Source organism: Clinocottus analis, unplaced genomic scaffold (genome assembly GCF_023055335.1).
Source record: "Clinocottus analis isolate CAN_PGR_092001 unplaced genomic scaffold, fCliAna1.0.p SCAF_9, whole genome shotgun sequence".
NCBI lineage: Eukaryota > Metazoa > Chordata > Actinopteri > Perciformes > Cottidae > Clinocottus > Clinocottus analis.
In genome coordinates this window covers 2023652-2045000 of record NW_027176251.1, presented here as the reverse complement: position 1 = coordinate 2045000, position 21349 = coordinate 2023652, and the positions used below count along the sequence as shown (strand labels likewise).

At 44.5% G+C, this 21349-nt stretch overlaps 4 protein-coding genes across 6 annotated transcripts in view; 1 reads left to right on the top strand and 3 right to left on the bottom strand.

Moving 5' to 3' along the window:
- LOC137780912 (uncharacterized) overlaps positions 1–2807 on the bottom strand; it is a 4545-nt gene extending 1738 nt beyond the window's left edge. For 2 of the 3 annotated variants that reach the window (XM_068569284.1, XM_068569285.1), the window contains exons 1-4: positions 2725–2807; positions 1283–1642; positions 340–600; positions 25–118 (exon numbers count right to left, since the gene is read on the bottom strand). In XM_068569284.1, the coding sequence (XP_068425385.1) occupies positions 25–118; positions 340–600; positions 1283–1642; positions 2725–2776 (767 nt within the window). In that variant the 5' untranslated portion in view covers positions 2777–2807. The remainder of the gene's footprint in view (positions 1–24; positions 119–339; positions 601–1282; positions 1643–2724) is intronic. The other variant, XM_068569287.1, reaches the window with a different exon arrangement.
- Positions 2808–4431: 1624 nt separating this feature from the next.
- Positions 4432–7664, bottom strand: LOC137780914 (methyltransferase-like protein 27). The gene is made up of 6 exons (XM_068569289.1): positions 7629–7664; positions 6977–7115; positions 5854–5982; positions 5272–5407; positions 5030–5122; positions 4432–4673 (listed from the first exon to the last, which is right to left on the bottom strand). The coding sequence occupies exons 1-6, from the start codon at positions 7649–7651 to the stop codon at positions 4432–4434; spliced, it is 762 nt and encodes a 253-aa protein (XP_068425390.1). The 5' UTR covers positions 7652–7664.
- Positions 7665–8805: 1141 nt separating this feature from the next.
- On the bottom strand, positions 8806–13068 carry LOC137780917 (methyltransferase-like protein 27). The gene is made up of 6 exons (XM_068569293.1): positions 13052–13068; positions 10520–10619; positions 10055–10183; positions 9691–9826; positions 9440–9532; positions 8806–9047 (listed from the first exon to the last, which is right to left on the bottom strand). Exons 1-6 carry the CDS (start codon positions 13066–13068, stop codon positions 8806–8808), a joined length of 717 nt encoding a protein of 238 aa, XP_068425394.1.
- On the top strand, positions 12654–19380 carry syt11b (synaptotagmin XIb). The gene is made up of 4 exons (XM_068569276.1): positions 12654–12941; positions 15635–16548; positions 16696–16816; positions 16908–19380. The coding sequence occupies exons 1-4, from the start codon at positions 12908–12910 to the stop codon at positions 17216–17218; spliced, it is 1380 nt and encodes a 459-aa protein (XP_068425377.1). The 5' UTR covers positions 12654–12907; the 3' UTR covers positions 17219–19380.
- Positions 19381–21349: the final 1969 nt, after the last annotated feature.

Genomic DNA, 21349 nt, shown 5'->3' with positions numbered 1-21349 from the left:
CATCAGGGCTGGTTGTAGAAGTACCTTCTGATCATGTAGAGGACCAGAATCAGAGCGCAGAGAGCCAGGAGGACCACGGACACCACACCGACGACCAGAGACACCTGAACGCCTCCTACTGTGAGTAAGGAGGGTAACACTAGATCCTTACAGTCATCACTCTGGGCACATTAAACACACACAGGTACTCTGTTCTCTATGTTCGGGTTCTCTGTTCTCTACCTGTTCTCTAACTGTTCGGGTTCTCTGTTCTCTACCTGTTCAGGTACTATGTTCTCTGTTCTCTACATGGTCTCAATTGATGTCTGACTGAACTTCTTTAATAACAGAGAAACAAACCTTCAGCCTCGACAAACACACTATGAGGTGGGGAGCGTGCAATGTTGTTGATTTTAAAGCCACAGGTGTAGTTCCCAGAATCCTCTGCAGTCAGAGAGCCGAGGTGGAGGGCGGGGCCAGTGAATGTGAGGGCGTGGCTATCCCTGAACCAGGTGACCTCCAGTTGGTGGAAGGAGCACGTTGTGTTGCAGGTCAGAGTGACTGCTTCACCTCTTTTAAAGGTTCCCTCTCTTGAGCTTCTGAGCTCCATCTGAGTTACATCTGAAACATATTTTAAACCTCAGTATTCACTCATGAACTCATAAACATCCCTGGTGCCTGGTAGATGGTTCCAGAGATGCAGCGCTCTCCTGTCCTGGACCCTGAACGCCTCATGGCAGTTGGTCAGGTGTCAGTCAGGAAGTTTAGTCTTTTGAAGTTTCCTTCAGACTTTCAGTCTTTGTGACCACGAGGACATTGGAGTGTAACTCGGTTGGTCTTAATATATGTAACTGGCAGTAATATTATACATATATTAAATATTTCATTTATCTGACTGGACTGAGTCTCAAACCGCCGGTTACATGTCCGACCTGAAGGCCTTCATTCCCTCACATATTACTTATCTCAGATTAGTTATCTGAGACGATTGACTCGAGGCACAAAAACGCCACGAAACCGCCAGGAACCGGATGACAGGAGAGCGCGTCCTTCTCTCAGAGGAAGGATGCACCTTTAGCTGCACCCTTAGCTCTTTGGCAGCTTTGCAGCTTCAGCATATTTAGCATATTTAGCATCTCTAGCACTTTGAGCACCTTTAGCATTTTTAGCAGTTCTCCTGAAAAGGTTCTTAGCTCCACAAGCATCAGTTTGATCAGAGGACATAGTTTAATTCATTTAAGGCCACAGAAGTCTATATACAACCTGCTGCTCACAAAGCTCCTGAATATAAAGGTTAACTTACCGACGACTTTGACTCTCACTCCGGCTGGGCCAGTAAAACTTTCTTTTAAAGGTTTAGTTTCCATTCTGAAGTAAAGAGTTGCATTGTCTTCCTCCTGCACATCTGTGATCTGTAGAGAACAGTTTCCCTTCTTGTCTCCCAGGTATCTGTAACGAGGGTTGTTGGGGTTGTTTCTTTCTTCGCTGTCGTACACAGACGGAGTGGTGCCGTGACAAATCTCATGGTTCTTGCACCAAACGACTCTGGTGATCTGGACTCCTCCATTAATAACAGCCGGTGTGAAGGTGCAGAGGAGCGTGACAGACGATCCCCTCACTGCACAAACTGGACCTGGATAGTTCACCTGTTGACTCCCAGCAGCTGAAGAACACAGAATGAGATGAAATGACAGAAGAATTTAGTGTCTCTGATTCTCTTGTTGTCTGCTGCTCACAGACAGATATATATATATATATATATATATATATATATATATATATATATATATATATATATCTTTAGCCTCAAAGACTACTGGAGGGGTCCTGGGAGTTTGCCCAACCAGTCTACATGTGTTAGTGGACTTGAAGAAGGCTTTCCACTGGGTCTCTCTGGGTTTTTGTGGGGGTGCTGCAGGAGTATGGGGTGCTGAACCCGTTGCAGCAGGTTATCCGGTCTCTGTACTGCAGTAGGAGCTGTAGGATATCTAGGAGCAGCTGGGAGGAGAACGTCAGGTTAAGGCTCTGTGGATCTCCTCTCTGCTCTTTGCAGATGATGTGGTCCTGTTTGCCTCCTCGGACCGTGACCTTCAGCATTCACTGGGGCGGTTTGCAGCCGAGTGTGAAGCGGCGGGGATGAGAGTCAGCACCTACTCATCTGAGGCCATGGTGCTCTGCAGGAAACCGATGGATTGCTTCCTCCAGGTGGGGACAGATTGCCGACCCCAAGCGAAGGAGTTCAAGTATCTCAGGGTCTTGTTCACGAGTGAAGGTAAGATAGAGCGGATACAAGCGACCGAAATTTGTTTCCTCCGTAGGGTGGCCGGGCTCAGCCTTAGAGGTAGAGTAAGACCCAAAATACGTTGGAGGGCAATATATGATATTTTTATATTAATATTTCTTTATATAATATGTATATTATGAATATCTATAATATGCTCGTTTCACAGCGTCAGGATTACAGATGAAAGAATAAGAATAAAAAATTGTCACACAGCATCAGAATACATCTGTAGAATATTCACATAATTTAATAAACATAATATGATAAACATAATATAATAAATATAACTTGTGTATTATTATTATTATTATTATAATTCAGCTTCATGTTCTTTACACAAAGTGATTGACAGCTCAGGAAGACAAAACTAAATATCTGAGAGTTAGAAGTACATGAATATATAACTTATAACTCATCATGTGATCAGGACAGAGGAGAGAGGACGAACAAGAGAACCGAACCTGCCAGAAGGAACATCACGCCACACAGAACCTTCTGGTCCCAAACCGCCATCCTGAGTTCTCTTTGTCGGGTTCTGTCGGGTTCTGTCTGGTTCTCCGGGCGCAGCTGGAGCTGAGTGTGAACCCACCCGAGAAGCCGACAGCTTTCTAACTTCCTCCTTTCTCTCTCTTTTTTCCCCGAAAACTGTTCTCATCACTGTCTGTGACGTTTCTTCTTCTGATGCAACTTCCCCAAAGACACTGAAGTGTTCCTTCTCTTCCTGTGAGCCAATTTGCTGTCGCTGCAGAGAATGTCTTCACACATTTATACAGGAATCTAATACCTTCTGGACTTTGTATTCATATTTCTTCTTCATGTGTTTGTGCTTTGGAAGAGAATAAGTTACTGAATGAACTTAGTTTGAAGCGTCAGTTTCAGACAAATGTATGGGAATGCTGAATGTTTCCACAAGAGATCAATCCTGAGAGGTCGTGTTTCGGTCGTTTACTAGCTCCGGCTGGACGTAGTACTCCGATCCTTTACCACAGTAAAAGTACTAATACCTCGCCGTGGACATACTCCAGCACAAGTTCAATTCAGTTCAGTTCATTTTGAATAGCCCGAAATCACAAATTACATGGTACTATGAGCTCTCTAGTGGGGTAATATGGTACTATAAGCTCTCTAGTGGGGTAATGTGGTACTATAAGCTCTCTAGTGGGGTAATGTGGTACTATGAGCTCTCTAGTGGGGTAATATGGTACTATAAGCTCTCTAGTGGGGTAATGTGGTACTATGAGCTCTCTAGTGGGGTAATGTGGTACTATGAGCTCTCTAGTGGGGTAATATGGTACTATAAGCTCTCTAGTGGGGTAATATGGTACTATGAGCTCTCTAGTGGGGTAATATGGTACTATGAGCTCTCTAGTGGGGTAATGTGGTACTATGAGCTCTCTAGTGGGGTAATATGGTACTATGAGCTCTCTAGTGGGGTAATGTGGTACTATGAGCTCTCTAGTGGGGTAATGTGGTACTATGAGCTCTCTAGTGGGGTAATATGGTACTATAAGCTCTCTAGTGGGGTAATGTGGTACTATGAGCTCTCTAGTGTGGTAATATGGTACTATGAGCTCTCTAACAGCGGTAGAAGGGTTTGTTCTCTTGTTTCTTACTGTCACCTCATGTCTATAGTGGTATTACTATTTATTATTATTATTATTATTATTATTATTATTATTATTATTATTATTATTATTATTATTATTATCAAGTAAAATGATCAAGACAACAATATGAGTTAAAGTCCTGAATTCAAAACCTTATTGAAGAAAAACAGTAATGTTCCCGTCTATTATTACTGATAAAACAAAGATATTAGTTTGTCACGCTGTCAATGAATAAGCTCATAAAACACATCCATGTCATCGTGACCAAGGAGGTCAAACTGTGAATGTTATCTCATCAAAGCTAGTTATTAATAAAGTACTTTTCATTCATTCATCCTGATCTGTAGCCTCAGTGTGTGTGCGTGTGTGTGTAGGTTGGGAAGGAGAGGGGGGGATCCATCCATTCAGATGAATTATTCAAATATTCTAAGTGTCTGTTCAATAAACGCCTGAAGGCATTTCAGGGTTTCATTATCAGTTATTCAACCTGTCAAAATGAAGAGAGACCTCAGAGCGATGGCATCATAGCTTTATTAGGTCGTGACTGTACGCATGCAGGCTTTAATGGAGGGCCTTCTTGTACAGGTAAGCTGTCCCGCTGATGAAGCGCTGCTCCTGCTGCAGCTCCTGGACTCTCTCGGGGTCCAGGTGCAGGTCCTCCATGTATCTGTCTGTGTACTTGAGTCCCACTTGACTCCACAGGCCCTCCTCCTGCATCTGCTGCAGCTCCCTCTCCAGCTCCTTCTTGTACTGCTGTCCTGCCGCTCCGCTGTGGTCGCCTCTGGACATGCAGACTAACCCACCTGCAGGAAACATGCATGTCATTCACAGTGAATTACTCTTTATGTCTTCTCTGAGTTCTTTCTTTGCATAGAAACAAAGTATCCTGAATTAACCCCCTTGTGAAGATTGGTCTCTGCAGACAAAAAACGACCACATAGAGACACAAAAAGAATACAAAGACACATAAAACGACCACAAAGAGTCACAAAACAACTACAAAGAGACACAAAACAAACACGAAGAGACACAAATCAGCCACAAAGAGACACAAGAAGCCAGACCGGGGGTTTTGCTCCTCTATACGAGGGCTTCTTAGAAGTGCTAACAGGACGTCATCTAGAATGAAGAGCTGCTGGATGTGGTGTGTAGTGGTGACCTGGTTTGGCGGCGTGGCAGAGCTCCCTGACAATGGTGACTGGCACAAAACCAGGATCCAGAGCCCCCACGATGATCACCACATCAAACGCACCTGAAACCAGAGAAGAAGAGTCATGTTCGGTCTCCAGCAAAGACTACAGAGATGGTGGTTCTCATGAGAAGCAGGCACCAGCGAAGCACCAGCTGATGTTGGCTTGCTAGCTTAGTGCCGCGTGTGCATAGAGCATGAGCGTAGGGTACCGGTCTGCGCGGGCAGCGGTTCTGTTCCCAGTAAGGCCAGTTTGAGCTCCTCATAGAGGCCGGTCTTAGCGGCTAGAGCCAGCATGCCCTGACTGCCGTCCACGCCCACAAAGTGCTTGAAGCCCAGTTCAACCATCTATAAACTCAAGAACAACAAGAGGAAGAAGAACAAGAAGAAGAAGAGAGGTTTTGGTCTAATCGGTTTTCAAATCTGACACCGTGGCCCATTAAACTTCTAGTAATGTAAATCATTATATTATCAATAATACAATTTTGCCTTTTTAATCTGCAATTGGAACAGAATATTATGGACGCTTTTTTTAAAATTTAAATTTGTTGTCAACAAGTCCAGCTCCAGTATATCCTGGATGACGGCAGTGGCTCTCCCTGACACAAATAAGGCTGAATCGTCTGCATAGTGGAGCAACTTGCACTTTCCTGCACCTATACATACAAAGGAATGAGGGTCGAGCCCTCGTGGGCTACCGGGTGCAGAAGACCCAATATCTCTAAAAAGATAACACCACATGACCTCACAGGAGCACGGAGGCTCTCCTTCACTGTGAAAAGATGTCAGCTCACCTGTTTAGCGACAAGTCCAGAACCACAGGCAACGTCCAGAACCCGGACCTCCTCTGGGTTCACAGAGAAGTTGGCGTTCAGTAAGTCCACCCCCAGATGTGCTGCTCTGTATTTGATCATCCGGGTGTCCTGTTGATGTGACCAGTGTTCAAGTTACATGGAACACTGTGGTTGACAGCTTTTGATTGGTCAATCAACAGATTTTCAACTGTATTCAATTAGCTGATATCAATAATTTATTTTTTTTAAGCAAAAGCACCAAACATTTGTGTGCAGCTTCTTCAATGTGAGGGTCTGATGTGAGTGGAAGTCTCTTTGTTCTCTCAGTGAGACAGTTTCAGGTCGTCGCCTCTATTTTGTTTCTTCTGTAGCTTACCAGAGCCTCCGTGGTTCCTCTCCTCAAGTTTCCATGGATTGTGTCTGGAGCCGGTCCTGCCTCTTGTCTTCTGCCTCCTACCTCCTACCTCCTGTCTCCTACCTCCTGTCTCCTACCTTCTGTATCCTGCATTCTGGATACTCATTGTATGCATATAGTACTCATTATATGTAAATGTGTATACTTCTCATTATATGTAAATGCGTATACTACTTATTGTATGTCTATGCGTATACTACTCATTATATGTCAATGTGTTTACTACTCATTATATGAATAGTTTCTGTCATATTTATGTAATATAACTCTGTTACGTTATTTATTCTGGTCACATGACATCTATTGCTTCTGTCCATCCGGGTAGAGGGATCCTCCTCTGTTGCTCTATGAAGGCTTCTTCCTGTTTTCCCTGTGAAAGGGTTTTTACTATCTTTATTTGGCGAGTTGTTCTTGATCCAATGTGAGATCCTAGGACAGGATGTTATGTGTACAGATTGCAAAGTTTGGTGCTGTCCCGGATACCTGGGTCTTTATGGACCAAAGAGTGTTATTATATGCAGATGATTTACGTTTATACGCTAATAATGCTGCATATTCAAACAGTCTGACTACCGACATGTTTGTGGATCCAAACTGACCAAAGCTCCTCCTGCAAGTTGTCAGGCAACCAGTTGTCGATTTGTTTTCTAAAAGACAGATTGTGTCCATGAAGGCTCCATCGGACCTGAAGGAGGACGAGCTTCTGACCTGCTCGTACGTCTCGGCCCAGCTGTTGTAGAACTTCATCCTCTGCTGTGAATCTGCTCCTTCGCAGGATTTGAGAAAGATCCTGACATCGTCCAGAGTTCTGCCGTCTGACATGATGAGGAGGTAACTTCCAATCTGCCTGAGGGAGAAACGTATCCTGTGAGTCAACATGTCAAACAGGTGGAGCCGACCACACAGGAATGCAGAACACAAACTTTTTTCCGTGAGGCTGAACAGTCAACTTCAGGAACTTTTTTTACTGGCTCACTTCTTCCCCTTCAGACCAAGTCTTTAGTTTCTAATGTCTTTAAAGACAGTTAAACTGACCAACACTGTGTGTGATCGGGGCTCCAGTGTTCTTCCTTTAGAGCCACTCGTTGATTTAAAGTCCTTCAGCTCGGGGGCTTGTTTTTCCTCTTTGGCTGAAGGACAGAAATGACTGCAGACTTAAGATAGACATAATTTTCGGACAAAAGTACTTCAAACAATGGACGCTGTTAAAAAAACATTGGTGTCTTAATTGGTTGTGATCTCAGTTTAACTAAATAATAACAGAACCGGGAGTAGAACTAGCAGTAGAGTCAGTACTAGCAGTAGAGTCAGAAGTAGTACTAGCAGTACTAGTAATAGCAATAAAACAGCTTGTTCTCACCTGTGTGAAGGTTCCAGGTACATGGGAAGTGAGATCCGTGACTTCCTGGGCTTGGTTAAGACAGGATGAGGGGAGCAGGACGGTTCTGATTGGCTGGTTAAACCTTCTTCAGAGGCTTTTAGTCACAGAGGAGGCCGGTCCAAGGCACTGTAGGTATAATTATAGGAAGGAAGCAGATATGGTTCAACCTATTGTGTGTCCTCTCGTCACCACGCTACTTGTTTGAAGTATTCAATAATTAAAATCCCAAACAATCATTTTTGTGATGTTCAGTTCATAGTACACATCTCAATGTTATAGAACTGTAATTATTTCAATCTTTTATGATTTAGCCAAGAAGAAAAAAAAATGCAAAAACATATATTTCAAAATATATTATCAAAACGTATATTTCAAAATATATTATCAAATATATTATCAATAATGCAATTTTGTGTGGATACTACTTATTGTATGTCCAAGCGTATACTACTCATGATATGTAAATGTAATCTGGATCGTGGTCAATGCATATACTGCTCATTGTACATCCAAGCGTATACTACTCATGATATGTAAATGTATATACTACTCATAATATGTCCATACGTATACTACTTATTGTATGTCCAAGCGTAGACTACTCATTATATGTCAATGCGTATACTACTCATTATATGAATAGTTTCTGTCATATTTACGTAATATAACTCTGTTATGTTGTTCATTCTGGTCACATGACATCTATTGCTTCTGTCCATCCGGGTAGAGGGATCCTCCTCTGTTGCTCTTCATGGGTTCTCTCTGGGTTCTCTGGGTTCCTCCCACAGTCCAAAGACATGCAGCTCAGGTTAACTGGACTCTAAATGGTACATGGACTGTAAGCTTGTCCAGGTGAACCCTGCCCAGGTTGTCCAGGTAAACCCTGTCTAGGTGGACCCTGTCCAGGTGAACCCTGTCCAGGTCTGCTCCAGCGACCCTGAACACGGAGAAGCAGTTCGAATGAGGGAATGGAATTACATTACGTGCTTTGTGTCTGCTGGATGTGAAGTTTTCTGATTATTCTACTGAATTAACTGGATAGAAAAGTTTAAAAAAAGGGACTAAAATTAGTCATGAACTATTTTTTATTAACATACGTTACATTGCATTATGTATAACCCCATTTCTTTAACTTCCTGTTTATTAATGGCTGGTTTTAATGGATGGCCTTCTTGTACAGGTAAGCTGTCCCGCTGATGAAGCGCTGCTCCTGCTGCAGCTCCTGGACTCTCTCGGGGTCCAGGTGCGGGTCCTCCATGTATCTGTCTGTGTGCTTGAGTCCCACTTGACTCCACAGGCCCTCCTCCTGCATCTGCTGCAGCTCCCTCTCCAGCTCCTTCTTGTACTGCTGTCCTGCCGCTCCGCTGTGGTCGCCTCTGGACATGCAGACTAACCCACCTGCAGGAAACATGCATGTCATTCACAGTGAATTACTCTTTATGTCTTCTCTGAGTTCTTTCTTTGCATAGAAACAAAGTATCCTGAATTAACCCCCTTGTAGATCTTTATCTTTGCAGACACAAAACAACCACAAGGAGACACCAATCACCCACAAATACACACAAATTAGCCACAAAGAGACACAAAAACAGCCAAAAAGAGACACAAAACGACAACAAAGAGACACAAAACGACCACAAAAAGACACAAAACAACTACCAAGAGAAACAAAACAACCACAGAGAGAAGCCAGACCGGGGGTTTTGCTCCTCTATACGAGGGCTTCTTAGAAGTGCTAACAGGACGTCATCTAGAATGAAGAGCTGCTGGATGTGGTGTGTAGTGGTGACCTGGTTTGGCGGCGTGGCAGAGCTCTCTGACAACGCTGACGGGCGCAAAACCAGGATCCAGAGCCCCGGCGATGATCACCACATCAAACGCACCTGAAACCAGAGAAGAAGAGTCGTGTTCGGTCTCCAGCAAAGACTACAAAGATGGTGGTTCTCATGAGAAGCAGGCTGTGAAGTACCAGCTGCTCTCCAGAGTTTATTTCACTAAATTAAAACGCTTTGAATGTTAATAAATCCTAAGCGTATCGTACCGGTCTGCGCGGGCAGAGGTTCTGTTCCCAGTAAGGCCAGTTTGAGCTCCTCATAGAGGCCGGTCTTAGCGGCTAGAGCCAGCATGCCCTGACTGCCGTCCACGCCCACAAAGTGCTTGAAGCCCAGTTCAACCATCTATAAACTCAAGAAGAAGAGGAAGAAGAAGAAGAGGAAGAAGAAAAAGAGGAAGAGGAAGAAGAGGAATAGGAAGAAGAGGAAGAGGAAGAAGAAGAAGAAGAAGAAGAAGAAGAAGAAGAAGAAGAAGAAGAAGAAGAAGAAGAAGAAGAAGAATACATATGATTGATGGCGTTCCACCTAAACTCAGAACACTGTGTGATCGGGACCCTGAAGCAACAGACGCACCAGTTTAGCGATCCATCCCGACCCGCAAGCCACGTCCAGAACACGAGCGGCTTCGTGACTACCTGAGAAGTTATCCAGCAGGAAGTCGATGCCCAGGTGAGGAGCGCTGTAGCTCATCAGGCAGTGATCCTAGTGATGACATGGACAGGTAGAGAACACCTGAGCAGGTAGAGAACAGAGTACCTGAGCAGGTAGAGAACAAAGTACCTGAACAAGTAGAGAACAGAGAACCTGAGCAGGTAGAGAACAAAGTACCTGAACAAGTAAAGAACAGAGAACCTGAACAGTTAGAGAACAAAGAACCTGAGCAGGTAGAGAACAGAGAACCAGAACAGTAAGAGAACAGAGAACCTGAACAAGTAGAGAACAGAGAACCAGAACAGTTAGAGAACAGAGAACCAGAACAGTTAGAGAACAGAGAACCAGAACAGTTAGAGAACAGAGAACAGGGTTCTTTAAACAGACCTTCTCATAGTTTTCTGCCCAGCTGTCGTAAAACTGGACTCGTTCTCTTGCGTCAGGACTCTTGCAAGTCTGGAACGCGGCCCTTGCGTCCTCTGGTGTTCTGCACGACATGACGGGGAGACTAGAGACGGATCACAGAGAAATGAAATAATGTTCATAATTAATAACACAATATTAAATAAAACACTATCCCTATGTCTCACCCACTTCCTGTAAGGCCTTGTATCTCCAGACATTTCTATTGTTTTGAGAAAAACTTTTTATTCCTTCTGATAAATAAACACTTTAAAAAGCCTCTTGATCAGCTGGAAAACACATCGACATGAAATCATTTGATGTGTTAAAGTAAAAACATCGGCAGCAGTCAAACGCAACATGTACAGTATAAATCAACATCACATGTTGTAATGACACATTGACAGAAAGCATCAGTTCTTTACTTCCACCACTTCAACTTCCCTTAGCTCATAATACTCACATATATTCACTTCAGTCATGTTTTTAATGACTTGAGTTTCCCACTGTGGTATTTATACTTTTCCTGCAATACAGGAGCTGCTGCAGACTTTGAGATCTTAAAATTAAAGAGCCACTCTTCAGGAGACTTTCCCCTGTACTTTGCCTCTCAGGCGATACACCTGCCGCCAGGACTTCCTGCTGTGAGTCTCCTTCTGTTTGCAGAACAAACCTACCTGGTCAGGGAAGAAGTGAAAGGTGTAGAATGAGCGTGTTCTGGCAGAAAGCTCTGAAGACAAGCGTCCCTCGTGTCCTGTGGATCTCTGTGTTTTGCTGCAACGGGTGTGCATCCCCGACAAACCCTCCTCCTAACAATTAACCTTGAACTTTGACCTTCTTGTTATTTCTTGTGGTTTCAAGGGTCTCAACACTGTAAAAAGGAGACGTGACAAATCCTTATCTGGCACTAAACCGTCTGATAGTGAGAGCAACAAAGTCCTTCACTCAGTCATGTAAAACATATAACTATTTAATCAGTTATATATAACATAAAGCTATTTAGTTATTCATACATAACAGAGAGCTTTTTAATCATTAATGTCAAAAAAGTTATTTAAAAAACTACAAATATTTAATAGAAAATTACCACAGTGAAGGTAAAAGTCAGGGTTAGTCAGGGTCAGGGTTAGTCAGAAAGTGGTAAATAAGTAAAAGTATCTGATATTTTCTGTGAAGTGTCAAAAGTAATTGACTGATATTAAATGTATTTAAGTATTGAAAGTAAAAGTACAAATGAATGCTGTTAGAAACCTTAAAGAAGACAGATAATATATTTAATGCAATTTATAAGAATGACAATGATTAAATAGAAAATATACATGTCAAAACGTTTATTTAAAATTCAGATAATAAAATAAATTAATACGAATTAAAAGAACACTAAAATGAATAATAATGCAGATTATAAGAAAACGTAAAAACATGAATACATCTTGCAGTTGGTTTTGATGTACATTTCATGTTAATGTACATGTAAGTACAACTTCCTGTTGATTATCTAACGCTGGTGACGCGGCGCAGGGGGCGGGGCCATCGCGGCAGGAGGACCACTCCGGTCAGGAGGATGATGTAGGGAGGTATCACTCCGCTCACATTTCTGGGAACCAAAGGAGTGACGTGTGAGTTACATATTTATTTATATTATTATTGTTCCACACCACACAATTCACGGTTTTGTCTTTAAATGTTTTACAAAATTGAACTGAAATTCTTTCTTTTTTATTGATTGATTACTCAACGGGTATTTAAAATACGACTTGGTAACCCACTTAAGTTGTAAGTACGGTCAAATAAGTACAATATGTACCTCTTAAATGTACTAAAGTAACAATTACAATATGTACCTCTTAAATGTAGTAAAGTAAAAAGTACAAAATATCCCTCTGAGGTGTAGTACTGTAAAAAAAAAAAAACAATATTTACCTCTTAAATGTAGTACAGCAAAAAAGTACAATATGTACATAGGAGATGTACAGCATAAAGTTACTTTAATTTGTTTTCAACTACCCGGAAATGTAGTCCTGAGGAACATTCCAGCGCAGCGGTTTTGCGCAGAGTGATTCTTCTGTTCAATACACCACCTTTGTCCCGGCTCATCGCGAGCGCTTCCGCGCAGCCGCCCTGCATCCGAGCGCGAGCATCAGTGCGCGAGCAGCATCAGTGCGCACCGAGCGGAGCGCGAGCCACAGACGACCCGCGCGCGCATGAAGCCTCTGTCTTGCGGACCTGCGCCTCGTTCTTCAGCCTTTTCTCGCTCTTCTTTCTCTATGGATGTGAATTAAAAGCAGGCCGGTAGTCAGTCGGTGTTCCTCCTCCATCTCTGCGCTCTTCTTCCCTCTCCGTCAGGACCGCATCCTGCCACAGAGCCACAAAATGGCGGACATCATCGAGCTTGGACCCGCCTACGGTGAGCACCCCACCCCCCCCCACCCCCCCAAATCTAGTGTGCAGGTGTACGGGCTAACTGGCCCGGGGTCACGCGCCCGCTTGATGGCAACGGCCGTTACTTTTTACTGCCGCGAGCTGTCGGTCATAGGTGTGACTGACATCATCGGCGTGACCGACTGACGCCATTGAACCCGTTTAGAGGAGGTCATTTGGTTTGGATATGCAATACTAAAACAATACATCAGCCATTTTTAATTTTATCCTCGATAAACGGAAACACAGGAGGAGACATGTCGCAGCAGAGCTCCAACTAGACACAAACACATGACGTCACCCTGACGGGCGCTGCCCGCGTTCACGGGGTGCGTGCGCGCGGCCGGAGGGATGGGTATCCGGGGTGACGTCATGTCTGAGCCCAGCGTTGCGTTGTGGGGACACAGGAACCTTAAAGCACCCGATAGAACTGTTTTTACAACCTATTGTACCTGATAGTCCTGTGTTCACACCCTATTGTACCTAATAGTACTGTGTTCACACACCCTATTGTACCTGATAATACTGTGTTCACACTATATTGTACCTGTTAGTATTGTGCTCACACCCTATTATACCTGATAGTACTGTGTTCACATAGTACTATGTTCACACCCTATTGTACCTGATAGTACTGTGTTCACATAGTACTGTGTTTACACCCTATGATACCTGATAGTCCTGTGTTCACACCCTATTGTACCTAATAGTACTGTGTTCACACACCCTGTTGTACCTGATAATACTGTGTTCACACTATATTGTACCTGTTAGTATTGTGTTCACACCCTTATTGTTGTAGAACATGTACTACAACAATAAGGGTGTAAACACAGCACTATCAGGAACCTGAAGGTACCTGATAGTACTGTGTTAACATCCTTATTGTAGTAGTACATCTTATTGTAGGAGTACATGTACTCCTACAATAAGTAAGATAGTACTGTGTTCAGATCCGTAGGAAGAAACAATGTTATATGAAGAGATGTTTAAATGAAGAGAAGAACATATATTTTACATATAACTCTGGTTTTGTGTGTATTGGATCCAGATTACGTTAGTAGATCATGTACAACTACAATAAGAGAGTGAATACACAGTACAAGTAGTCAGAGTAATAATATTGTTACAATGATAGTACCTCTACCTCAGTGTAAAACTATTGTTACAGTAATAGTCCTGCTACCCCAGTTTAATAGTATTTCTACAGTTTTAGTAACTTAACCTTAGTGTAAAAGTATTGTCACCGTAATAGTACCTCTGATAGTACCTCAGAGCTGTAAAGTGCACCTGTGTGCAGCAGTGATAAGCCCCGTCCAGTGCAAAACAACACCATGCAGATAACACATGATTAGGTAGTTAACACCGTTAAAGGATTAAGAAGTTAAGAGGTTAATTTGCCCAGCTTTAAAGTAATATGATACAGTAATATAATGAAGTAAAGTTATATGAAAGTCACAGTTTGTTTTGAACCTTCAATGCAGTGTCGGCTTCCTGTTGGCTCCTGTTTGACCAATCAGGAGCGAGTATCTCACTGTGGATAATTAAAGTTGTTGCTGCAGATTAGAAACTTTTAATGTAACTGTGTGTGTGAGTGTGAGTGTGTGTGTGTGTGTGTGTGTGTGTGTGTGTGTGTGTGTTACTAGGCAGTTAGCTCAGCTGCTTTCAGCTCTTTCCAAAACATGACATCATCTTATTTCTGAATGAACAACAACAACAACAGAGCGACTGTGACGAGCGGGACCGTCCATTAATCAGAGGATCGATGGTTCGATCCCGGCTTCGCTAGCCCGTGTCCATGTGTCCTTGACCAAGACACTTAACCTTAAAGACACTTAACCCTAAAGACACTGGATATTTTTATTCCATCTGTATATTAAAAATTTTATTCCATCTGTATATTAATATTATTTTTTACTGCTAATTTTAATCAGTTTTGTTACTGTTGTACTGTTTATTTATATTACTTGATTCTTTTTATCTTATTATTATTATTTACTTGTGAGCAGTGCTGCTGTAATCCTGTTATTTCCCCACTGAGGGTCTAATAAAGGATTATTTTATTTTACCTTACTCAACCGTGAAGACACTTAACTCTGAAGACACTTAACCATAAAGACACTTAACCATTTCTTCACTTCCTGTTCGCTCGGTTAGAAACACACGTCGTTACGGTAACGTAGGTCGGTGAACACTCCTCTGGGAGGGGCGGAGCCTCCACAGGTGTTAAAGGACCATATGCTGTAGACGATTATTAATCTGCATCATTATCCAGGTCAAAGTACAGCATGAAACTTCAACGCCACGACATTCATGAAACACACCATCCAGAGTCTGAGTAGCAGAACCACGCTGCGCTGTGATAGGACAGTCTGTGTTAAGGGGGCGGGGCTTAGCCATGCGTCAAGTGGATAAAATAATAACAGCTCATTAATTATGTGTGTTTGTTTGTATGTGTTTATATGTGTGTGTGTGTGTGTGTTTGTGTGACAGATGAGGACAACAATAACTTCTCTGTACACAGCAAACAAAGATCTCTTTCTTTTTCCGTTTTCTTACATGCCTCCTCCTCTTCATCCTCCTCGTCCATCTCCTCCTCCTCCCCTCCTCTTCTTACTTTTCCTGCTCCCCCTGGCTCCATGAAGCGTGTCTAATTGTTTGTTTGTTTGTGTGTGTCAGCCATGTCTCCGGTCCTGGCGGGCTTCCTTGGCGCAGGTGTTCTGGTTCTGGTGGTGGTGGTTCTGGTTCTGCTGTGGTCCTTCTGTCAGCGCCGTTACCTGCGCGTCTCCGGGCGCTACAAGCTGCACGGTGACCGCTACTGCGACGCCGAGGACCCGCCCTACAAGTTCATCCACATGCTGAAGGGCATCAGCATTTACCCAGAATCCCTCAGCGGCAGCAAGAGGATCGTCCGAGGAATCCGGCGTGCGGACCGCTCCGCCCGCGATGGGGATCGCGGCGGTGGGCCCGCCTCCAGCGCCGGGCGCGGCCTGGTGCTGGTGGACGCCGAGAACAACATCCTGGACGTCCCGGGCCAGCTACAAATGAGCCACCTGGTGCCGCCCGCCGGGTCGGAGCGGGCCCTACCGGTCCGCGCCGACTACTGCTGCCTGGACAGCAGCTCGGCCGGCAGCAGCCAGACCAGCAGCAAGACGGCGTCCCCCTTTACCCCCGCTCCATCGGAGCCGGAGCCAGACCCCGGCCTGGGCGTTGTCAGCCTCACGGTGGACTACAACTTCCCCAAGAAGGCCCTGGTGGTGACGGTGGTCGGAGCCCGGGGCCTCCCCGCCATGGACGAGCAGGCGGGCAGCTCGGACCCCTACGTGAAGATGACTGTGCTGCCGGAGAAGAAGCACCGCGTAAAGACCCGCGTGCTGAGGAAGACCCTGGATCCGCTGTTCGACGAGACCTTCACCTTCTACGGCGTGGCCTACAGCGCGCTGCCGGAGCTCACGCTGCACTTCCTGGTTCTCAGCTTCGACCGTTTCGCCCGCGACGACGTCATTGGGGAGGCCGTGGTGCCGCTGAGAGGCGTGGACCCCAGCACGGGCCGTGTCCACCTGAGCCAGCAGATCACTAAGAGGAGCATGCAGGTGAGTCCAGAACAACGTCTGTGTGAAGACGAGTTATAGATGACCTGCCATGTGACCTGTCATGTGACTGTCACATGACCTGACAACCTGTCATGTGACCTGATAACCTGCCATGTGACTGCCATGTGACCTGTGTCTGTGTGGCAGTGTGAGAGCCGTGGAGAGCTGCTGGCGTCTCTGTCCTACCAGCCGGTGTCCCACCGCCTCAGCGTCGTCGTCCTGAAGGCGCGACACCTCCCCAAGATGGACATCACCGGCCTGTCAGCCAGTGAGTCATGTTTATTTATAACTCTGTGCTTTCATGCTTTGTTCTTCGTGATGGCAAATAAACAAACAACCGTAAACGTCTTGCTCCTCAGATCCGTACGTGAAGGTGAACGTGTTCTATGGACGCAAGCGCATCGCCAAGAAGAAGACCCACGTGAAGAAGTGCACCCTGAACCCCGTCTTCAACGAGTCCTTCATCTATGACATCCCCCCGGAGCTGCTGCCGGAGATCTCCGTGGAGTTTCTGGTGGTGGACTTCGACCGGACCACCAAGAACGAGGTGCTGGGCCGCCTGCTGCTGGGCCTGCACAGCCCCGCCCCCTCTGGCGCCTCCCACTGGAGGGAGGTCTGCGAAAACCCCCGCCGGCAGATCTCCAAGTGGCACAACCTGAACCAGTACTGAGGAGAGGACCAGGAGACCGGAAACAGACTCACACACACACACACACACACACACACACTGATCGTAGGTAAACGCCGTTCACACCTGGTACTAACATGCGTCTTTAGTATTCTGATCTCAAGTGGAAAATCCTCCCGTTAGCTGTTTTTAACAAAGCACTTCCTGTAAAAGAAGAAGAAGAAGAAGCGTCCTGTCAGTGACGTCTCAGACTTTCCCCTAAATAATTACCCACAATTCATAGTGTTACTGCCTGAAGAAAAAAAAGAAAAGGGGAAACTAAAAAGAAGTGATGAGTTGAAGTCTCCAGAGGGACACTGAGTCTAGCACCACCTCACAATGTCTGAAAGGGATCTGATCTCAAAACATCCCCTTTGAGGCACTAAGACTCCTGTTAAAGCCAGGTGTGAACCGACCCCCTCCCTCTCTCTCTCCCTCTCCCCCCCTCCATCATAGAGTGCAAAGAGAAGAAGAGCTCAATAAGATAAAGAGTGAAGCCGTGTTGTTGTTGTCATGCAGTTCATCGCATGTCTAAGAAGAGAAAAACTAAAAGAACTTTTAAATACTCACTAACACTGCATCTAATACTATATCCAAGTAGAAGTACTCCAGTCAGACCAACATGGTCAGGGGGGCTCTCGCCCCGGCAGACTGAACCCTGATCCTGGAGGGTCCTTGATCCTGGAGGGTCTCTGATCCTGGAGGGTCCCTCATCTGCACGTGGATCACAAACTGTTCACATCTCCTGATGAAGACTGAGCGACCATGTGAAGAGTTTGTGATGTTTAATTTACTAAAGACTCTGGGCAGGAAGCAGCTGTGGCGGCTGATGAGACGCGGCATCACTTCTCGCTATGGTCATGACTCACATTGGTCATGACTCGCTGTGGTCATGACTCGCCGTTGTCATGACTCGCTGTTGTCATGACTCGCTGTTGTCATGACTCCTTGTGGTCACGAATTACTGTGGTCGTGACTCATTGTGTCGTGACTCAGTGTGGTCATGACTCCCTGTGGTCGTGACTCAGTGTGGTCATGAATCAGTGTGGTCATGACTCCTTGTGGTCATGACTGGCTGTGGTCGTGACTGGCTGTGGTCGTGACTCATTGTGGTCATAACTCGCTGTGGTCGTGACTCACTGTGGTCATGACTCATTGTGGTTGTGACTCAGTGTGGTCATGACTCGCTGTGCTCATGACTCATTGTGGTTATGACTCACTGTGGTCATGACTCATTGTGGTTGTGACTCATTGTGGTTATGACTCAGTGTGGCCATGACTTATTGTGGTCATGTTGTTTCTAAACAATGCGACTCGTATGGAGTCATGTTGTTTATAAACATGACTCGTCTGGAGTCATAACCTCGACATAATAGAGATAATGAAGATAAATTGAGCATAGTTGCGGTAAGGTACAAAAAAAAACGTCCCATGTGAATAAAATGTAAATAGTGTTTGTTTGGTTTTTCCTCGGCGGTATTTTTGTTGTATGCAGAGATGGAAAGAGTTGAACTTCTCTGTAATACAGCAGTGATGCCCCGAGTGGACACCAGGAGAATAGCATAATTAGCCAAATGCTATCAGACTTAGTGCTGCTTCTTTACGATCCATCCCTCAAACCAAAGTTCATATTCAAACAGCGTGAGCTCTTCAGGGTCATCGGGTCAGAGCGCCGTTTCAAAAAATGTCGCCTTGGGGATTAATAAAGTACATATCTATCTTATATATGCATATCTAGCCGCCACAGCTCCGCCCATCCACTTCACGTCTGCCTGGTTGTGTGCGTCTTCACTTCCTGTCATCCTCGCTGACTGAAGCACTTCTGCTCTCCGTTCCTCTCCGTGTGTTTTTATAAAGATATTTGTCAAACGTGAGCTTGGAAAAAAAAAAAAAAAAAGGTTTTGAAAACCTGGTGTGTTATTCTGTTGCTCCTGTTACTGCAGAATAAAATTTGCAGAAGGATAAGAAGAAGACAACGATGATGATGATTATGATGATGAAGCTGTATATTTGTACAGGGATGATGAAGATGTTTGCTGTTCCCTCCCCGCCTCGTGTCCCTGGAGCTTTGGTGTGTGTGAGCGCCCCCTGCTGTAACCTGGATGCTCGCTCCTCGTCAGGTTGTTGACACTAACGACGTGCAAATAAACAAACAAACAAACAAACGTGTTTCTTCTTTAAATACAACGTCTGTGTTTGTGTTGTACTCAGTACACGAAGGAGCCACTATCAGGTACTTTCTGTACACAAACGCACAAATACACCAGGGTGACGATGTACAAGTACTGTCCTATGAGGTACTTGTACAGGTGTATTTACCTTTTATTGCTATTTTCTACCTACATGTTGTACTTTATACTACATCTCAGAGGTACATGTTGTACTTTATACTACATTTCAGAGGTACATGTTGTACTCTATACTCTACAGTGAGGTACTAATACCTGTACTGTAGGGTACTAGTACCTCTACAGTAGTATTGAGGTGATGTCATCGTTTATAAGCCGTCTCAGTGACTCAAAGTGAAACATTACTCAGAACTACAAGCAGCGAGGTTATTGAACACCTCGTGCTGCTCCTCCTGACCGGGCTTGGGCCCCCGGGCCTTGGGGCCTCCGCAGTGACCCGGCTGCCGTCACATGGCGGCTCCTCTCAGACACTGATGCCTTCATTGCGGCCACGAGGCGTTCACATGTCGCCCAGAGAATCCGTCACGGCAGATCCAGGGGAAGAGAGATGAAGAGAGATTAGGAGAGCTGAAGAGAGATGAAGAGAGGTTAGGAGAGCTGAAGATAAATGAAGAGAGATGAAGAGGGGTTAGGAGAGCTCAAGATAGATGAAGAGAGAGATGAAGAGAGATAAAGAAAGATGAAGAGAGATAAAGAAAGATGAAGAGAGATAAAGAGATGAAGAGAGCTGATGAAAGATAAAGAAAGATGGAGAGCTTGTGTTCTACTCATTAAAGGAGAACCTCATCATAGTTACTCACTTTCATATTCACAATGAACAATTGTTGTTGCGTCAGAGTTTAAAACAAAAAAGAAACGTACCTCCCTTGAAGAAAACACTCAATACCAGTAAGAATACATCATAATATAATATAGTAATAATACATCAACTATACTGGAAACCAACAAGTGACCATCAAACAATGCTTTAGAATGTGTTTTATTAAACATAACTAAGCATTTAACCATATTTATTAAACATAAACATGATGTTTCATAAACATAAGTGTGACGTTTATCAAACATAACTAAGCATGGTGATTAAACATGAGTGTGATGTCTTCATAGATGACAAAACCTGTCACGGATTCCCGCTCATGTTAACTGTTTTCATCCTCCACTGTCGGTTCTAACCACTCTCCTGTCATTCCAGATCTTGCCACTCACCCCTGATTCCCCTTCACCACCTTCACCTGGTCCTCACGCCCATCTCACCTGCAGCCCATTCCCTCATTAGCTCACTATTTAGGTCCCCTCACTTGCACATGTCCTCTGCCAGATTGTCGTGTCCATTGTGACGAACTCTCCAGCGTATCCCTGTACTTTTGCCTTAGTGTTCTGATCCCGTTTTTGCCTGTCTTGACTACCTTGGATTTTGCCTGCTCCTTATCGGATTTGTTTGCCTGTATGATTGGTCTCCTGGTTTTGACCCCTGCCTGCGTATACGACTAAAGAACTTTGCCTGCCACTTGTCTCTGAGTTGTGCTTTTGAACTCAATTGTCTACTGTGCCTCACAAAACCTGCTGGTTTAGTGTTCTGGTCTCATGGTTCTTCAGGATTCAGCAGTCTGATTTACTTTTTTTTGTGATTTGGTTCATAAATGAATTCATTTATAAACTCAAGGTTGTTATGGAGTTGACCTTCATCGTCATCCTCGTCATCGGGATGTGACGAAGGTCACGGTTCAGTTTCTCTTCTGACGTTAGCAGGCTAACCAGCTAGACAGCTAGCCCGGTGCTGTAGTACCAGTTCTAACGTGAGGGGGCGACACAGCGCCAACACAACTACGGAAAAATAATATTTTGTTTTGTTTGAATCAGAATAGAAAAAGTTATTATTGATTATGTTTAATAGCAGTGACAGGGGTTTCATATTAATGTGTGTGTATGTATGTGTTTCTGTTTA

Coding starts and splice junctions, on each gene's coding strand:
- LOC137780917 (XM_068569293.1), bottom strand. Junction 9,533..9,690: donor ACCTCTGCCCGCGCAGACCG/GTACGATACGCT, acceptor CTCTGGTTTCAG/GTGCGTTTGATGTGGTGATC. Junction 9,048..9,439: donor CTGCCACGCCGCCAAACCAG/GTCACCACTACA, acceptor TGTTTCCTGCAG/GTGGGTTAGTCTGCATGTCC.
- syt11b (XM_068569276.1), top strand. CDS start 12,908: ATGGCGGACATCATCGAGCTTGGACCCGCCTACG. Junction 12,942..15,634: donor CGAGCTTGGACCCGCCTACG/GTGAGCACCCCA, acceptor TGTGTGTGTCAG/CCATGTCTCCGGTCCTGGCG. Junction 16,549..16,695: donor TCACTAAGAGGAGCATGCAG/GTGAGTCCAGAA, acceptor TCTGTGTGGCAG/TGTGAGAGCCGTGGAGAGCT.
- LOC137780914 (XM_068569289.1), bottom strand. CDS start 7,651: ATGTACCTGGAACCTTCACACAG. Junction 5,983..6,976: donor GGGCCGAGACGTACGAGCAG/GTCAGAAGCTCG, acceptor TCACATCAACAG/GACACCCGGATGATCAAATA. Junction 5,123..5,271: donor ACCGCTGCCCGCGCAGACCG/GTACCCTACGCT, acceptor CTCTGGTTTCAG/GTGCGTTTGATGTGGTGATC.